We start from the raw sequence: 14,672 nt of genomic DNA on the forward strand, positions 1-14,672 counted from the left end.
ACTTTGTTTTGCATGCTATCCATGCAGATCAGTTCACAACATAAGTACATCAAGGTAGTAACAGAATGCCAGATACAGTGCTACAGTTACAGAGAAGGGCAGGTTAGGTAAAGACCTAAACGGTACACAACTCACCCGGACCAGAGGAACTGCACCCTAGGGTTCTGACAGAGGTAGCGTTAGAGATTGTGGTGGCATTCGAAGAAGGAGTCAGAGAGTCTGAGTGGGAGTGCCGAGAAAGATATTTTTGAAATTTTCGTTATTTTTTTTTCTCTAACAGCGTCCTGAGAGGCAGGACTGCGCAGGCGTGTGACTCAGGCTGAGCAGCGCGGCAGATTTAAAAGGAACAGAGCCTCATAGAGCGGACAGCGTAGTTTGCGGGTGGCAGAGTGAGCCGGGAGCAGAGTGAAGGCTTAAGGGCTTCGGCTCAACGGGCTTAGGCGGAAACGGGCGAGGCGAGGAAGGTTTGGCATTCATTTTCTGTTGCTACTTGAGGAGAGGGGCAGTATGAGTGTGAGGGCAGTTTGCTGTTCTCGGTGTCGGATGTGGGAGGCCCTGGAGTCTCCAAGCCTCCCGGACGTCTACATCTGCACCAAGTGCATCGAGATGCAGCTCCTAAGGGACCGCGTTACGGAACTGGAGCTGCAGCTCGATGACCCTCGTCTGGTCAGGGAGAGTGAGGAGGTGATAGAGAGGAGTTGCAGGCAGGTGGTCACGCCGGGGCCACGGGAGGCAGACAAGTGGGTCACGGTTAGGAGGGGGAAGGGGAAAAGTCAGGTAATAGGGAGTACCCCGGTGGCTGTGCCCCTTAACAATAGGTACTCCTGTTTGAGTACTGTTGGGGGGGGACAGCTTACCCGGGGGAAGCGACAGTGGCCGTGCCTCCAGCACAGAGTCTGGCCCTGTAGCTCAGAAGGGTAGGGAAAGGAAGAGGAGGGCAGTTGTGATAGGGGACTCGATAGTAAGGGAGTCAGATAGGCGATTCTGTGGATGCAGTCCAGAGACCCGGATGGTAGTTTGCCTCCCTGGTGCCAGGGTCCGGGATATTTCTGATCGTGTCCAAGATATCCTGAAGTGGGAGGGTGAGGAGCCAGAGGTCGTGGTACATATAGGTACCAATGACATAGGTAGGAAAAGGGATGAGGTCCTGAAAGGAGAATATAGGGAGCTAGGAAGGGAGTTGAGAAAAAGGACCGCAAAGGTAGTAATCTCGGGATTACTGCCTGTGCCACGCGACAGTGAGAGTAGGAATGCGATGAGGTGGAGGATAAATGCGTAGCTGAGGGATTGGAGCAGGGGGCAGGGATTCAAGTTTTTGGATCATTGGGACCTCTTTTGGCGCAGGCGTGACCTGTACAAAAAGGACGGGTTACACTTGAATCCTAGGGGGACCAATATCCTGGCAGGGAGATTAGCGAGGGCTGCTGAGGTGACTTTAAACTAGAATGGTTGGGGGGTGGGAATCAAATTAAAGATGCTAGGCGAGAGGAGGTTAGTTCACAACAGGGGGATGGGAACCAGTGCAGAGAGACAGAGGGGTGTAAAGTGAGGGTAGAAGCAAAAAGTACTAAGGAGAAGAGTAAAAGTGGCAGGCCGACAAATCCAGGGCAAGCATTAAAAAGGGCCACTTTTCAACATAATTGTATAAGGGCTAAGAGAGTTGTAAAAGAGCGCCTGAAGGCTTTGTGTGTCAATGCAAGGAGCATTCGTAATAAGGTGGATGAATTGAAAGTGCAGATTGTTATTAATGATTATGATATAGTTGGGATCACAGAGACATGGCTCCAGGGTGACCAAGGATGGAAGCTCAACGTTCAGGGATATTCAATATTCAGGAGGGATAGACATGAAGGAAGGGGAGGTGGGGTGGCATTGCTGGTTAAAGAAGAGATTAACGCAATAGAAAGGAAGGACATAAGCCGGGAAGATGTGGAATCGATATGGGTAGAGCTGCGTAACACTAAGGGGCAGAAGACGCTGGTGGGAGTTGTGTACAGGCCACCTAACAGTAGTAGTGAGGTCGGAGATGGTATTAAACAGGAAATTAGAAATGTGTGCAATAAAGGAACAGCAGTTATAATGGGTGACTTCAATCTACATGTAGATTGGGTGAACCAAATTGGTAAAGGTGCTGAGGAAGAGGATTTCTTGGAATGTATGCGGGATGGTTTTTTGAACCAACATGTCGAGGAACCAACTAGAGAGCAGGCTATTCTGGACTGGGTTTTGAGCAATGAGGAAGGGTTAATTAGCAATCTTGTCGTGAGAGGCCCCTTGGGTAGGAGTGACCATAATATGGTGGAATTCTTCATTAAGATGGAGAGTGACATAGTTAATTCAGAAACAAAGGTTCTGAACTTAAAGAGGGGTAACTTTGAAGGTATGAGATGTGAATTAGCTAAGATAGACTGGCAAATGACACTTAAAGGATTGACGGTGGATATGCAATGGCAAGCATTTAAGGGTTGCATGGATGAACTACAACAATTGTTCATCCCAGTTTGGCAAAAGAATAAATCAAGGAAGGTAGTGCACCCGTGGCTGACAAGAGAAATTAGGGATAGTATCAATTCCAAAGAAGAAGCATACAAATTAGCCAGAGAAAGTGGCTCACCTGAGGACTGGGAGAAATTCAGAGTTCAGCAGAGGAGGACAAGGGCTTAATTAGGAAGGGGGAAAAAGATTGAGAGAAAACTGGCAGGGAACATAAAAACTGACTGTAAAAGCTTTTATAGATATGTAAAAAGGAAAAGACTGGTAAAGACAAATGTAGGTCCCCTACAGACAGAAACAGGTGAATTGATTATGGGGAGCAAGGACATGGCAGACCAATTGAATAATTACTTTGGTTCTGTCTTCACTGAGGACATGAATAATCTTCCAGAAATAGTAGGGGACAGAGGGTCCAGTGAGATGGAGGAACTGAGCGAAATACTTGTTAGTAGGGAAGTGGTGTTAGGTAAATTGAAGGGATTGAAGGCAGATAAATCCCCAGGGCCAGATGGTCTGCATCCTAGAGTGCTTAAGGAAGTAGCCCAAGAAATAGTGGATGCATTAGTGATAATTTTTCAAAACTCGTTAGATTCTGGACTAGTTCCTGAGGATTGGAGGGTGGCTAATGTAACCCCACTTTTTAAAAAGGGAGGGAGAGAGAAACCGGGGAATTATAGACCGGTTAGCCTAATGTCGGTGGTGGGGAAACTGCTGGAGTCAGTTATCAAAGATGTGATAACAGCACATTTGGAAAGCGGTGAAATCATCGGACAAAGTCAGCATGGATTTGTGAAAGGAAAATCATGTCTGACGAATCTCATAGAATTTTTTGAGGATGTAACCAGTAGAGTGGATAGGGGAGAACCAGTGGATGTGGTATATTTGGATTTTCAAAAGGCTTTTGACAAGGTCCCACACGGGAGATTAGTGTGCAAACTTAAAGCACACGGTATTGGGGGGTAAGGTATTGATGTGGATGGAGAATTGGTTAGCAGACAGGAAGCAAAGAGTGGGAATATACGGGACCTTTTCAGAATGGCAGGCAGTGACTAGTGGGGTACCGCAAGGCTCAGTGCTGGGACCCCAGTTGTTTACAATATATATTAATGACTTGGATGAGGGAATTAAATGCAGCATCTCCAAGTTTGCGGATGACACGAAGCTGGGTGGCAGTGTTAGCTGTGAGGAGGATGCTAAGAGGATGCAGAGTGACTTGGATAGGTTGGGTGAGTGGGCAAATTCATGGCAGATGCAATTTAATGTGGATAAATGTGAAGTTATCCACTTTGGTGGCAAAAATAGGAAAACAGATTATTATCTGAATGGTGGCCGATTAGGAAAAAGGGAGGTGAAACGAGACCTGGGTGTCATTATACACCAGTCATTGAAAGTGGGCATGCAGGTACAGCAGGCGGTGAAAAAGGCGAATGGTATGCTGGCATTTATAGCTAGAGGATTTGAGTACAGAAGCAGGGAGGTACTACTGCAGTTGTACAAGGCCTTGGTGAGACCACACCTGGAGTATTGTGTGCAGTTTTGGTCCCCTAATCTAAGGAAAGACATCCTTGCCATAGAGGGAGTACAAAGAAGGTTCACCAGATTGATTTGGGATGGCAGGACTTTCATATGAAGAAAGACTGGATGAACTGGGCTTGTACTCGTTGGAATTTAGAAGATTGAGGGGGGATCTGATTGAAACATATAAAATCCTAAAGGGATTGGACAGGCTAGATGCAGGAAGATTGTTCCCGATGTTGGAGAAGTCCAGAACAGGGGGTCACAGTTTGAGGATAAAGGGGAAGCCTTTTAGGACTGAGATTAGGAAAAACTTCTTCACACAGAGAGTGGTGAATCTGTGGAATTCTCTGCCACAGGAAACAGTTGAGGCCAGTTCATTGGCTATATTTAAGAGGGAGTTAGATATGGCCCTTGTGGCTATGGGGATCAGGGGGTATGGAGGGAAGGCTGGGTCGGGGTTCTGAGTTGGATGATCAGCCATGATCATAATAAATGGCGGTGCAGGCTCGAAGGGCCGAATGGCCTACTCCTGCACCTATTTTCTATGTTTCTATTAGTAATGATTTTTCAAGAATCATTGGACTCTGGGATGGTTCCGGAGGACTGGAAATTGGAAATGTCACTCCACTCTTTAAGAAAAGAGGAAGGCAGCAGAAAGGAAATTATAGACCAGTTAGCCTGACCTCAGTGGTTGGGAAGATGTTAGAGTCAATTGTTAAGGATGAGGTGATGAAGTACTTGGTGACACAGTACAAGATAGGACAAAGTCAGCATGGTTTCCTTCAGGGAAAATCCTGCCTGACGAACCTGTTGGAATTCTTTGAGGAGATTACAAGTAGGATAGATAAAGGGGATGTAGTCGATGTTGTATATCTGGACTTTCAGAAGGCCTTTGACAAGGTGCCACACAGGAGGCTGCTTACCCAATTAAGAGCCCATGGTATTACAGGAAAGTTACTAACATGGTTAGAGCATTGGCTGATTGGTAGGCAGTGTGTGGGAATAAATGATCCTTTTCTGGTTGGCTGCCAGTGACTAGTGGTGTTCCACAGGGGTCAGTGTTGGGAACACTTCTTTTTATGCTGTATATAAATGATTTAGATGATGGAATAGATGGCTTTCTTGTCAAGTTTGCAGATGATACAAAGATTGGTGGTGGGGCAGGTAGTGTTGAGGAAATAGGTAGGATACAGAAGGACTTAAACAGATTAGGAGAATGGGCAAGAAAGTGGTAAATGAAATACAATGTTGGAAAATGCATGGTCATGTACTTTGGTAGTAGGAATAAATGTGCAGACTATTTTCTACACAGGGAGAAACTCCAGGAATCGGAGATGCAGAGGGACTTGGGAGTCCTTGTGCAGAACACCCTGAAGGTTAACTTGCAGGTTGAGTCGGTGGTGAGGAAGGCAAATGCCATGTTAGCATACAAGAGAAAGGATGTGATGCTGAGGCTTTATAAGACACTGGTGAGGCCTCACCTTGAGTACTGCAAACAGTTTTGGGCCCTTCATCTTAGAAAAGATGTGCTGGCATCGGAGAGGGTCCAGAGGAGGTTTACAAGGATGATTCCAGGAATGAAAGAGTTATCATTCGAGGAACCTTTGATGGCTCTGGGTCTGTACTCGCTGGAATTCAGAAGGATAAGGGGGGATCTCACTGAAGCCTTTCAAATGTTGAAAGGCCTAGACAGAGTAGATGTGGAAAGGCTGTTTCCCATGGTGGGAGAGTCTAGGACAAGGGGGCACAGCCTCAGGATAGAGGGGTGCCCCTTCAAAACAGAGATGAGGAGAAATTTCTTTGGCTAAAGAGTGGTGAATTTGTGGAAGCTGTGGAGGCCAGGTCGTCGGGTGTATTTAAGGCAGAGGTTGATAGGTTCTTGATTGAACATGGCATCAAAGGTTACAGGGAGAAGGCCAGGAACTGGGGTTGAGGATCAACCGTGATTGAATGGCAGAGCAGATTCGATGGGCCATATAGCCTAATCCTGCTCCTATGTCTTATGGTCTTTTGGTAATAAGGTGCAAGAGTCATGATAAGGTAGATTGTGGACTCTCGAGTCTGTGAGTCCAGGCTCTGAAGTGAGAAGTTATGAGTGGAGATGGTTCAGCCTACCTTGGTGGTGTTCAAGGAGAATTCAATTTAAATGAGATGGTAATCTGTAAAAACTAGCTAAATTTCAGAGATAATTCCTGTGGGTTTATAGTGTTAAAAGTTTTGCTGTGAAAAAGTGTTTGTATATTCTGTGTGTTATAACACGCAGGACTAATTACAACCAGAATCACAAACTCTTAAAAATCCCACAAAATGATAAAATCACCCTTCTGAATGTTATCAACAACATGCCTGAAAATACAAGGGTTTACACCACCACTTCATGGTTCCAGAGACCTTGTGTCAATGCTGACCTCCAGTGCTGTCTCTGTGGAGTTTGCATGTTCTCCCTGCGACCGTGTGGGATTTTCCGGTTTCCTTTCACATCTCATGGACTTGTGGGTCAGTAGGTTAATTGGCCAGTGTAGCTTGCTCCACGTTTGAATGGGTAAGAAATCAAAGGGGAAGTATGGGAGTGAATTAGCTGCAGATGTACGGATAAATGGGGAGAGGAGGAAGGGGTTCGATGGGATTGCTCTCCAGGAATCAGCATTGACCCAATGGGCCAAATGGTATCGGCTTATTATTGTCACTTGTACCAAAATACAGTGCAAAGCTTGTCTTGCATACTGCTCTCACAGATCAAATCCTTACACAGTGCACTGAGCGAGAACAAGCAAAACAATAACAATGCGAAATAAAGTATAAAAGCTACTGAAACAGTATGTTGCAGGGAAAGAACAAAGTGCAAAATGTTAACGAGGTAGATTGTGAGGCCAAGAGGCCATAAGGTCAGTTCAGGTAACGCTGGGATAGAAGCTGTCCGTGAGCCTGGTGGTACATGCTTTCCGACTTTGCTTGGGTGAAGGGAGAAGAGAGAATGAGCAGGGTGGGTTTGATTTTTGCTGTCTGCATTACTGAGGTAGTGAGAGGTACAGACAGAGTCCATAGACTGGAAGCTGGTTCCTTTGATTCACTGAGCGGTGTCTACAACTCTCTGCAGTTGCTTGAGGTCATGTGCAAAGCAGTTCCTGCAGCAACAGGAGAAAATCTGCAGATGCTGGACATCCAAACGACACACACAAAACACTGGAGGAACTCAGCAGGCCAGGCAACGTCTATGGAAAAAGGTAAAGGACTGGTCCTGCTAAAGGGTCTCAGCCTGAAACCTGGACTGTACTCGTTTTCCATAGCTGCCTGGCCTGCTGGGTTCCTCCAGCATTTTGTGTGTTCCTGCACCAAGCCGTTATACATCCAGCCAGAATGCATTCTACGGTGCATCAGTAAAAATCGGTAAGAGTCAATGGGGACATGATGAATTTCTTTAGTCTCCTGAGGAAGTAGAGCCATTGGTAAGCCTCTTGGCCTCCAGTTGTGTTGAAATGTGTAAGTAATTGTTAGACCTCTTCCATCATCGGTGTTTAATTCTACTTGAGGAACGGGGAGGGCATGGGATTGTAGAGCTACAATATCATCTACAATCTCTCATCAAACTGACTGCAATCTCATTTGTCTCAGGTGGTACGGGAAAGGATTCTGTACGGTATATTCTGACATAGCCATAGACAGATATTGGGTAGTAGACGTGTGCAAGATCTAGAGTGACTACTTACTAAACTGATTTGGACTATTGGGGGTTTGCAGTTAATGTTGCAAATGTAACGGTCGAGAGACTGGACGGGATTTAACTCAACAACACAGAGTCCATTGAAAGACCATTGGCAACCTAGCTCCATCTCTCTGAGTTTTAATTTCCACTGAAATTGTTTGACATAATCGCTGGTTTTATTTATTGCAGAGTCCTGGTGCAGTCTGCTGCTCATTGGTGATTCAGGGCATTGTCCAGTTTTGTAACACTCTAATTTTTTTTTCTTTCCAACATGTGGTGAAGCACAAACATCAAGCAACACTGCTACAACCTACAACAGTTAAGTGAACTCTTCTCCCTTGTTGACACCGTACTGAGCTCTCCAGCTGGAACAGCAGTCCAGGGACAGAATCCACCCTCCGACAACCCCCATCTGTTTCTGAACTTCATTCCTGAGTCATGAGCTGACAGAGGGGGTAGCCACCTGTGACCTGCTGGTGTGTGACGATCTGTGTACATAGAGTATTATGTACTGCAAGAACGTTTCCTCCACACCCTGTTCAAAGAGTAGTGTGGCGTGATTCATCACTCCTGCAGATTGGGATTGGCTCAGCAAGGTTGCAGTGGACTGCAGCTGCTCCTTGTTCCGGGAGGTGATGTCGAGTAGGATGTAGTGCCTGGTCTGACAGCAGACAGAATCTTTCAGTAATGAGTACACCACAGATCACAACATACACAGGCATCGGAGGTAGTTGCTCCCTCTGCCACAGACACTGCGTCCTGTCCTCAACACCACTCTGATCCCAGGCTGTGTCTGGGTTACACTGGCTAAGGTGAGCAGTCCTGGCCTGTCTATGTCCCAGTGGCAGGTGATTAGGGCAGCACAGTGACACACCCAGTAAAGCCTCACAACTCTGGAGTCCTGGTTCGATCCCGACCTGCAGTGTTACAGTGTGGAGTTTGTATGTTCTCCCTCTGACCAATGGGTTCCTCCCAGTGTGCTCCCACTTCCCACAGAATAACTGGCTGCTGTAAACTGCTGGCATCAGAATGCAGAAGGACCTGCACCTCTTTGAAGCTCCAAGCCTCTAGTCTGAGACTACTGGGGAGAGGAAAGATGGTTGGTCTGGTACTCAGATCAGCCATGGTCTCAAAAAATCATAGAGCATGGACACAGGCCCTTCAGCCCACTGAATCCATGTTGGCCATCAACTGCATGTTTACCCCAATCCCATTTTCTTCTCCCCACATTTCCTCAACTCCAGCCAGATCCCACCCTTCACCCACACACAGGGGGCAGTACACTGCAGCCGATTAACCCACCAATCTGCATGTGTTCGGGATGTAATAGAAAACTGGAAATGCACTTGGTCAAAGGTAGAAATCCAGACTCCACACAGGACTGCAGGTTGAGGTGTTAATGATTATATTTAAGCTTTTAGTGTTTCTTGAAGGTTTGGAGGAGTTTGGAATTCAGTCATGGACAATCAATGAATTGAATAAAAATAATTGAGTCAAGTAGCAAAGAAAAATAGATTTGAGAAGCTGAGTAAGTAGAAAAGCAAAAATAGATCACCGAGATACTAGAATGGGGAAAAGGTCTGTGTAATCCACTTGAAAGAGTTGGGATAGATTGTAAGGAAAGGTAGAAAATGGTAAATAGCTACCTTACCACCATCTTCAAAGGGAAAATATACAAAACAACATGGAATTATGAAAAGTTCTGGAAGTAAGAATGACTAATTTGACAATCAGTCTGAAAACATACTGAAAAATAACTGAGCTGAAAGGCAACAAACCCCTGGATCAGATCTTCAATTGAAGGGTTAAAACAGTGAGCTGGATAAATCGCTCTCCAGATCTTAGGATGATCCTATGAAGTGGGAGAACTCCCACTGACCAAGAAAGATGCTGCAGGAAAAAAGGTAGTCAGCCTGGCATCGATTGTTGGGATGTCAACAGTTTGGAAGAACTTGTGAGTATTGTTTGGATTTATTTAAATTACCAACGTGCAAAAGTTATTAAGCAAAATTAGGATTCATAGATTCAGGATTGATTGTCAGACCGATGATGAGAGGAGAAATATGCAGGGAATTTGCTTTTAAACAGGAGTGTGTGTTTAGAGCTATTTGAGGGGAATCAGAATCGGGTTTATTATCACTAAAAGATGTGAAATTTGTTGTTTTGCAGAAGCAGTACAGTGTAATACAATAAAAATTACTAGGCATTGTATAGAAATATTAAAAAAATGTAAGTAAGGAGTGTAAAACAAGAACAAAATAGTGAGGTGGGTTCTAGGGCCATTCAGAAATCTGATGGCAGATGGCAAAAGAAGCTGTTTATAAAACACTGAGTGTGTGTCTTCAGGCTCCTGTGCATCCTCTATAGTGATATCAATGAGAAGAGGGGATGTTCTGGCTGGTGAGGGTCTTTAATGACCGATGCTACCTTCCTGCTGCACTGCCTCTTGCAGGTGTCCTCAGTGGTGGGGGAGGCTGTGCCTGTGATGGAACTAACTAAATCTGCAGGACATTGCGATCCTGTGCATTGAAGCCTCTGTACCAGGCTGTGATGCAGCCAGCCAGGATGCTCTCCACTGTACATCTACAGGATTTTACTGGGGTCTTTGTGACATACCAAACCTCAGACTCCTAGCCAAGCACAGCCCTGGTGTGCCGCCTTCATGACTGCATCAATGTGCTGGGCCCAGGTCGGATCTCAATGTGTTAGGCAGCATCTGTGAAGACAAAAGGACGGGCAACACATTGGGCGGAAATCCTGCATCAGGACAGGTACAGGGTTGCGATCTGAAATGTCGAACTCAGCCCCCCCACCCCCACCTTCTGCATCCACAGGTGCTCCCTGATCACGGAGTTCCTCCAGCAGATTGTGTCTTGCCCCAGCTTCCAGCATCCGCAGTCCCCAGTGTCCCTCGCTAGGGTGTGCCGTCAAGGAGAGACTGTCGAGGCTCTGAATGTTTGCTTCAGGGACAGCAGGGTTGTTTAATTGTGTATGAAGTTATGAGATGCCTCGACAGGATGAACAGTGAGATCTCAGCAGTGATGCTCAGTAAACCGAGGCAGGGGCCTGAACAGTTAGTAGAGAAATTGGAAAGGAGTTGAGATAAATAAACTACTGCTCACCATGAAGTAAGGGTGGAGAACTTGCAGCCTGCACATCTGGTTGGGAAAGGTGGTCGGGCACGTGAGGGCCTGTGACCAGCAAGAGCTGGGAGATGGGATTAATTGACGGTCCATTTGTGGATGGGAGGAGGTTGATCGGCTGTAAAGGGAAGGAGAGTTACCCGGACTGCCAGAGGACAAGAGCAACCTGTGAGGGACACAGAGCGGCAGCAGTAGAAAATTAACAGGGGTTTCCAGGGTTGAGCAAATGGAACTACAGGGAGAGTCTGGGATTTCACGAACATCACCCTTCATTGTCATTTAGAAAGAAAGCAGGGGAAACTATTTTAGGAAAGCACAGGTAGCATTTCAAAACAGATAGCAGGCATTAAATAGTTGTCCTTTCATGCCCTATTAGGACAGAGGACACAGCAGCAGGTGAAGTCCAGGAAATTGGCTCGGGCTCAGACTGGGAACGTGTCCTACACTTGTGCGACTTGAACTCGAAGACCAGCAAGCCGTCCAAGGACGTGTCCCGGATGCGTTCTGTTCTCCTCTCTCTCAGCCAGGTACCCGTGGCTCTGAAGTAAAACCAGAGAGTTTGGACCAAGCTTTCGTAAGAGAAGGATTAACACTGGCGCTGTCTGGAAGGATCGCTGGTGTTGAAATCTGCTCACATTCCTTGGCCTCTCAGGTTACCGCCTGGTGAGGGAAGGTTGTGTCCAGGAGAGGGGCTTCATCTATACTCAGTAACCAGGCATTTGCTGTATGCTTTTTGTGAATAGTGGCTCTGCTGTTAGTCGTCTGTGTTCACTGAATGGTGCATTGTTTCCTTCACAAATGTAAATAAGGATTAAAACTGGATTATCAACCAGTATTACACTGAAGATAAAATAAAATTTACCACAGCAGTGTGAAGCATTTTGTCACTTTCAGTGTTTCAAATACACTCAGTGGCCACTTCACTAGGTACACCTGTTTGTTAACACACAAATCCAATCAGCCAATCACATGGCAGCAACTCAATGCATAAGAGCATGCAGGCATGGTCAAAAGGTTCAGTTGTTCACAGCAAGGATCAGAATGGGGAAGAAATGTGATCTAAGTGACTTTGACAGTGGAATGATTGTTGGTGCCAGGTGGGGTGGTTTGAGTATCTTGGGAGCTGCTGATCTGGGATTTTCATGCACAAGTCTCTAGAGTTTACAGGGAATGGGGTGAAAAACCTAAAAAAAAAATCCAGTGAGTTGCAGTTCTGTGGGTGAAAACACCTTGTTAATGAGAGAGGTCAGAGGAGAATGACCAGACTGGTTCAAGCCAACAGGAAGGTGACAGTAACTCAAATAACCACACGTTACAACAGTGGTGTGCAGAAGAGCATCTCTGAATGCACGACGTGTCAAACCTTGAAGTGGACGGGCTACAGCAGCAGAAGACCATTTATTTAAACACCAAGTTGCTTTGGCGTTTGCAATCTTGCTATGATTGAGTTTAAGGCTTCAAGTGTGAACAGAGGATTCAGAGGCAGATTACTGCATCAGAGATCATTGGCCTCAGTTCCCACCTCCCTCTGAACCTGTCCCACATTAATGTAGTTCAACACCAAATTAAATTCCACTTCCATGTCTCCTGACCACTCAGGGCGGGCTGTTAAACATGAAGCAAGCGTGTTAAAACATTCACAGTACACAAGAGCAACACACACAAAACGCTGGAGGAACTCAGCAGGTTAGGCAGCATCTGTGGGGAAAAAAAGTACAGTCGATGTTTCGGCCCGGAATGTCGACTGTACTTTCTTCCATAGATGCTGTCTGGCCTGCTGAGTTCCTCCAGCATCTTGTGTGTGTTGCTTGGATTGCCAGCATCTGCAGATTTTCTCTTGTTTGTCACAGGACACAAGAGCTGTGTTGTGAACAGGAGCTCTGCTGATGGCTTTAATTTCTGTGCCGGTGTGAAAGAGCAGTGAAGAATCAGCCTCCTATTCCGCACCATCCATCACTGTAACAGTCATTATCCCAACACAGAGAAACAGCAGGAAAATGTTTCAGTGGAACAGGATGGGAGGCGGCAGAAGGGAACGAGGCTCTCAGTGTTAGCAAGACCAAGGAGCTGATAGTTGACTTGAGCAGGAAACCGGGAGGTCCATTAGCCAGTCCTTGTCGCAGGATCAAAGGCAGAGAGGGTCGGCAACTTTAAATTTATTTATTGAGACAGAGCATGAAATAGGCCCCTCGGCCCATTGAGCTACGCCACCCACCAATCTCCCAATTTAATTCTAGCATAATCACAGGACAATTTACAATGACCAATTAACCTAACAACTCGTACACCTTTGGACTGTGGGAGGAAACCGGAGCACCCAGAGGAAACCCATGTGGTCACGGGGAGAATGTACAGGCAGAGGGGAATGGAACCCAGATCACCAGTACTGCAAAGTGCCGTGCTGACCACCGCACAATTCTTTGGTGTTATCATTTCGGGGAACATGCCTGGGCCCAGCTTTGGGAGGGATTGAAGATTTGGGAGTGGTGTAAAGGGGGGCTGAATTACTGGGAAGGGATGAGGTGGGGTGCTGTAGGGAAGGACATGAAGCACTGGGAGGGTGAGGTAGGGGAGGGAGGTGGTGTTGTTGGCACTGTACCTGGGATACAGGGAAAACTGTAAAGGCCTCAGCCTAGCATCCAGAAATCCCTGGATTTGGTCAACCAATCAGAGTAAGAATTCCTTCTCTCCTGCTCCAACCGTCTAACTCTCCCACTCCTAGAGAAACAATTATAACAGTGTTCTTCCTCTATCATTCCAAATGTCCCATCCTATCACCCTCATTAGCAAGATTAGAAATAGCTTGTCAATTAGTGCTGACCCAGGGCAGTTTTGTTCTGAGATTTCAACCGAACAGAATCGGAGTTAACATGCTACAAACTCACTTCACTCGGAACACTTCAGCACCCTGCTGGAGGGTACTTTTGAAACTAGTTCTCGCGATATGAAAAAAGCAGAAGAGAGAAGGGGAAGGGAAATATTTATTAACAGTATACGAGAAGATCATTAGAATGCTATAGAGAAAGATCTTGGATTTTTGACCTTAAAGCCTTTCCCTCTCATAACTTCAAAACACTTTATTGTCATTTTGTGGGAATATTTTGATTTTGAACAGTATAATCTCACAAATATCAGCGGGATGCTGGGTCAGACATGATTTTTTTGGTCACCGTGACGAATGTTTAAATATTGGTATGAAGACCAGAAGATCTCTCCTACAAAGCTGTTGCATCCACTTAATAGAAAAGATGGGGGCTTGCTTTCACTTCTTATCCAAAATATGCATCCCTGTCAGTGTAGTCTCCCCCACCCCAGTACTGTACCGCCTTGATAAGCTGAGTTCTGCGTTCAAATCTCTGCAGTGGGACAGGAGCCTGGGACATTCAGAATCACAGGCAAGAGCGCTCCCAGCTGAGCAAAGGCTGATATTTCACATTAGCTGAATACACTGCCTGTTAAAGCTCATCACTAAGGAAGCCAATGTTATACCTTCATATATCAGACACCCACAGGACCCTCTTAACTAAGTGTCCACTTTCTACTATATTAGTCCTGAACTGAGGCATTGCTAGGTTTTGAGCTTGTATTCCAAGTTGAGACAATACTAATCTCATGTACACACAGAAGCGACAGTGGGAAGGAAGATTTTTACCCAGCAGTGGAAGCTGGATTCACAGCATTAAGAGAAATAACCACGAGAAATAAGCATGAGTGAGCCCATAAACAGAAAATTAATAATACAATCCACAAACAGTGCAACAGTCTCATATACCCAATGGTTTGTTCCAAGTCATTCTACGCAGAATTGTTTATCA

The 14,672-nt window shown here is 45.9% G+C and overlaps 1 protein-coding gene across 4 annotated transcripts in view; it reads left to right on the plus strand.

Annotated features, from left to right (window-relative positions):
- The window catches only part of LOC140196784 (clathrin light chain A-like), a 55,628-nt gene extending 43,966 nt beyond the window's left edge, over positions 1–11,662 (plus strand). For 3 of the 4 annotated variants that reach the window (XM_072256563.1, XM_072256565.1, XM_072256564.1), the window contains 2 exons: positions 7,997–8,032; positions 11,234–11,662. In XM_072256563.1, the coding sequence (XP_072112664.1) occupies positions 7,997–8,032; positions 11,234–11,405 (208 nt within the window). In that variant the 3' untranslated portion in view covers positions 11,406–11,662. Of the gene's footprint in view, positions 1–7,987; positions 8,033–11,233 lie in introns of all 4 variants that reach the window. The other variant, XM_072256567.1, reaches the window with a different exon arrangement.
- Positions 11,663–14,672: the final 3,010 nt, after the last annotated feature.

Source organism: Mobula birostris, chromosome 4 (genome assembly GCF_030028105.1).
Source record: "Mobula birostris isolate sMobBir1 chromosome 4, sMobBir1.hap1, whole genome shotgun sequence".
Classification (NCBI taxonomy): Eukaryota; Metazoa; Chordata; class Chondrichthyes; order Myliobatiformes; family Myliobatidae; genus Mobula; species Mobula birostris.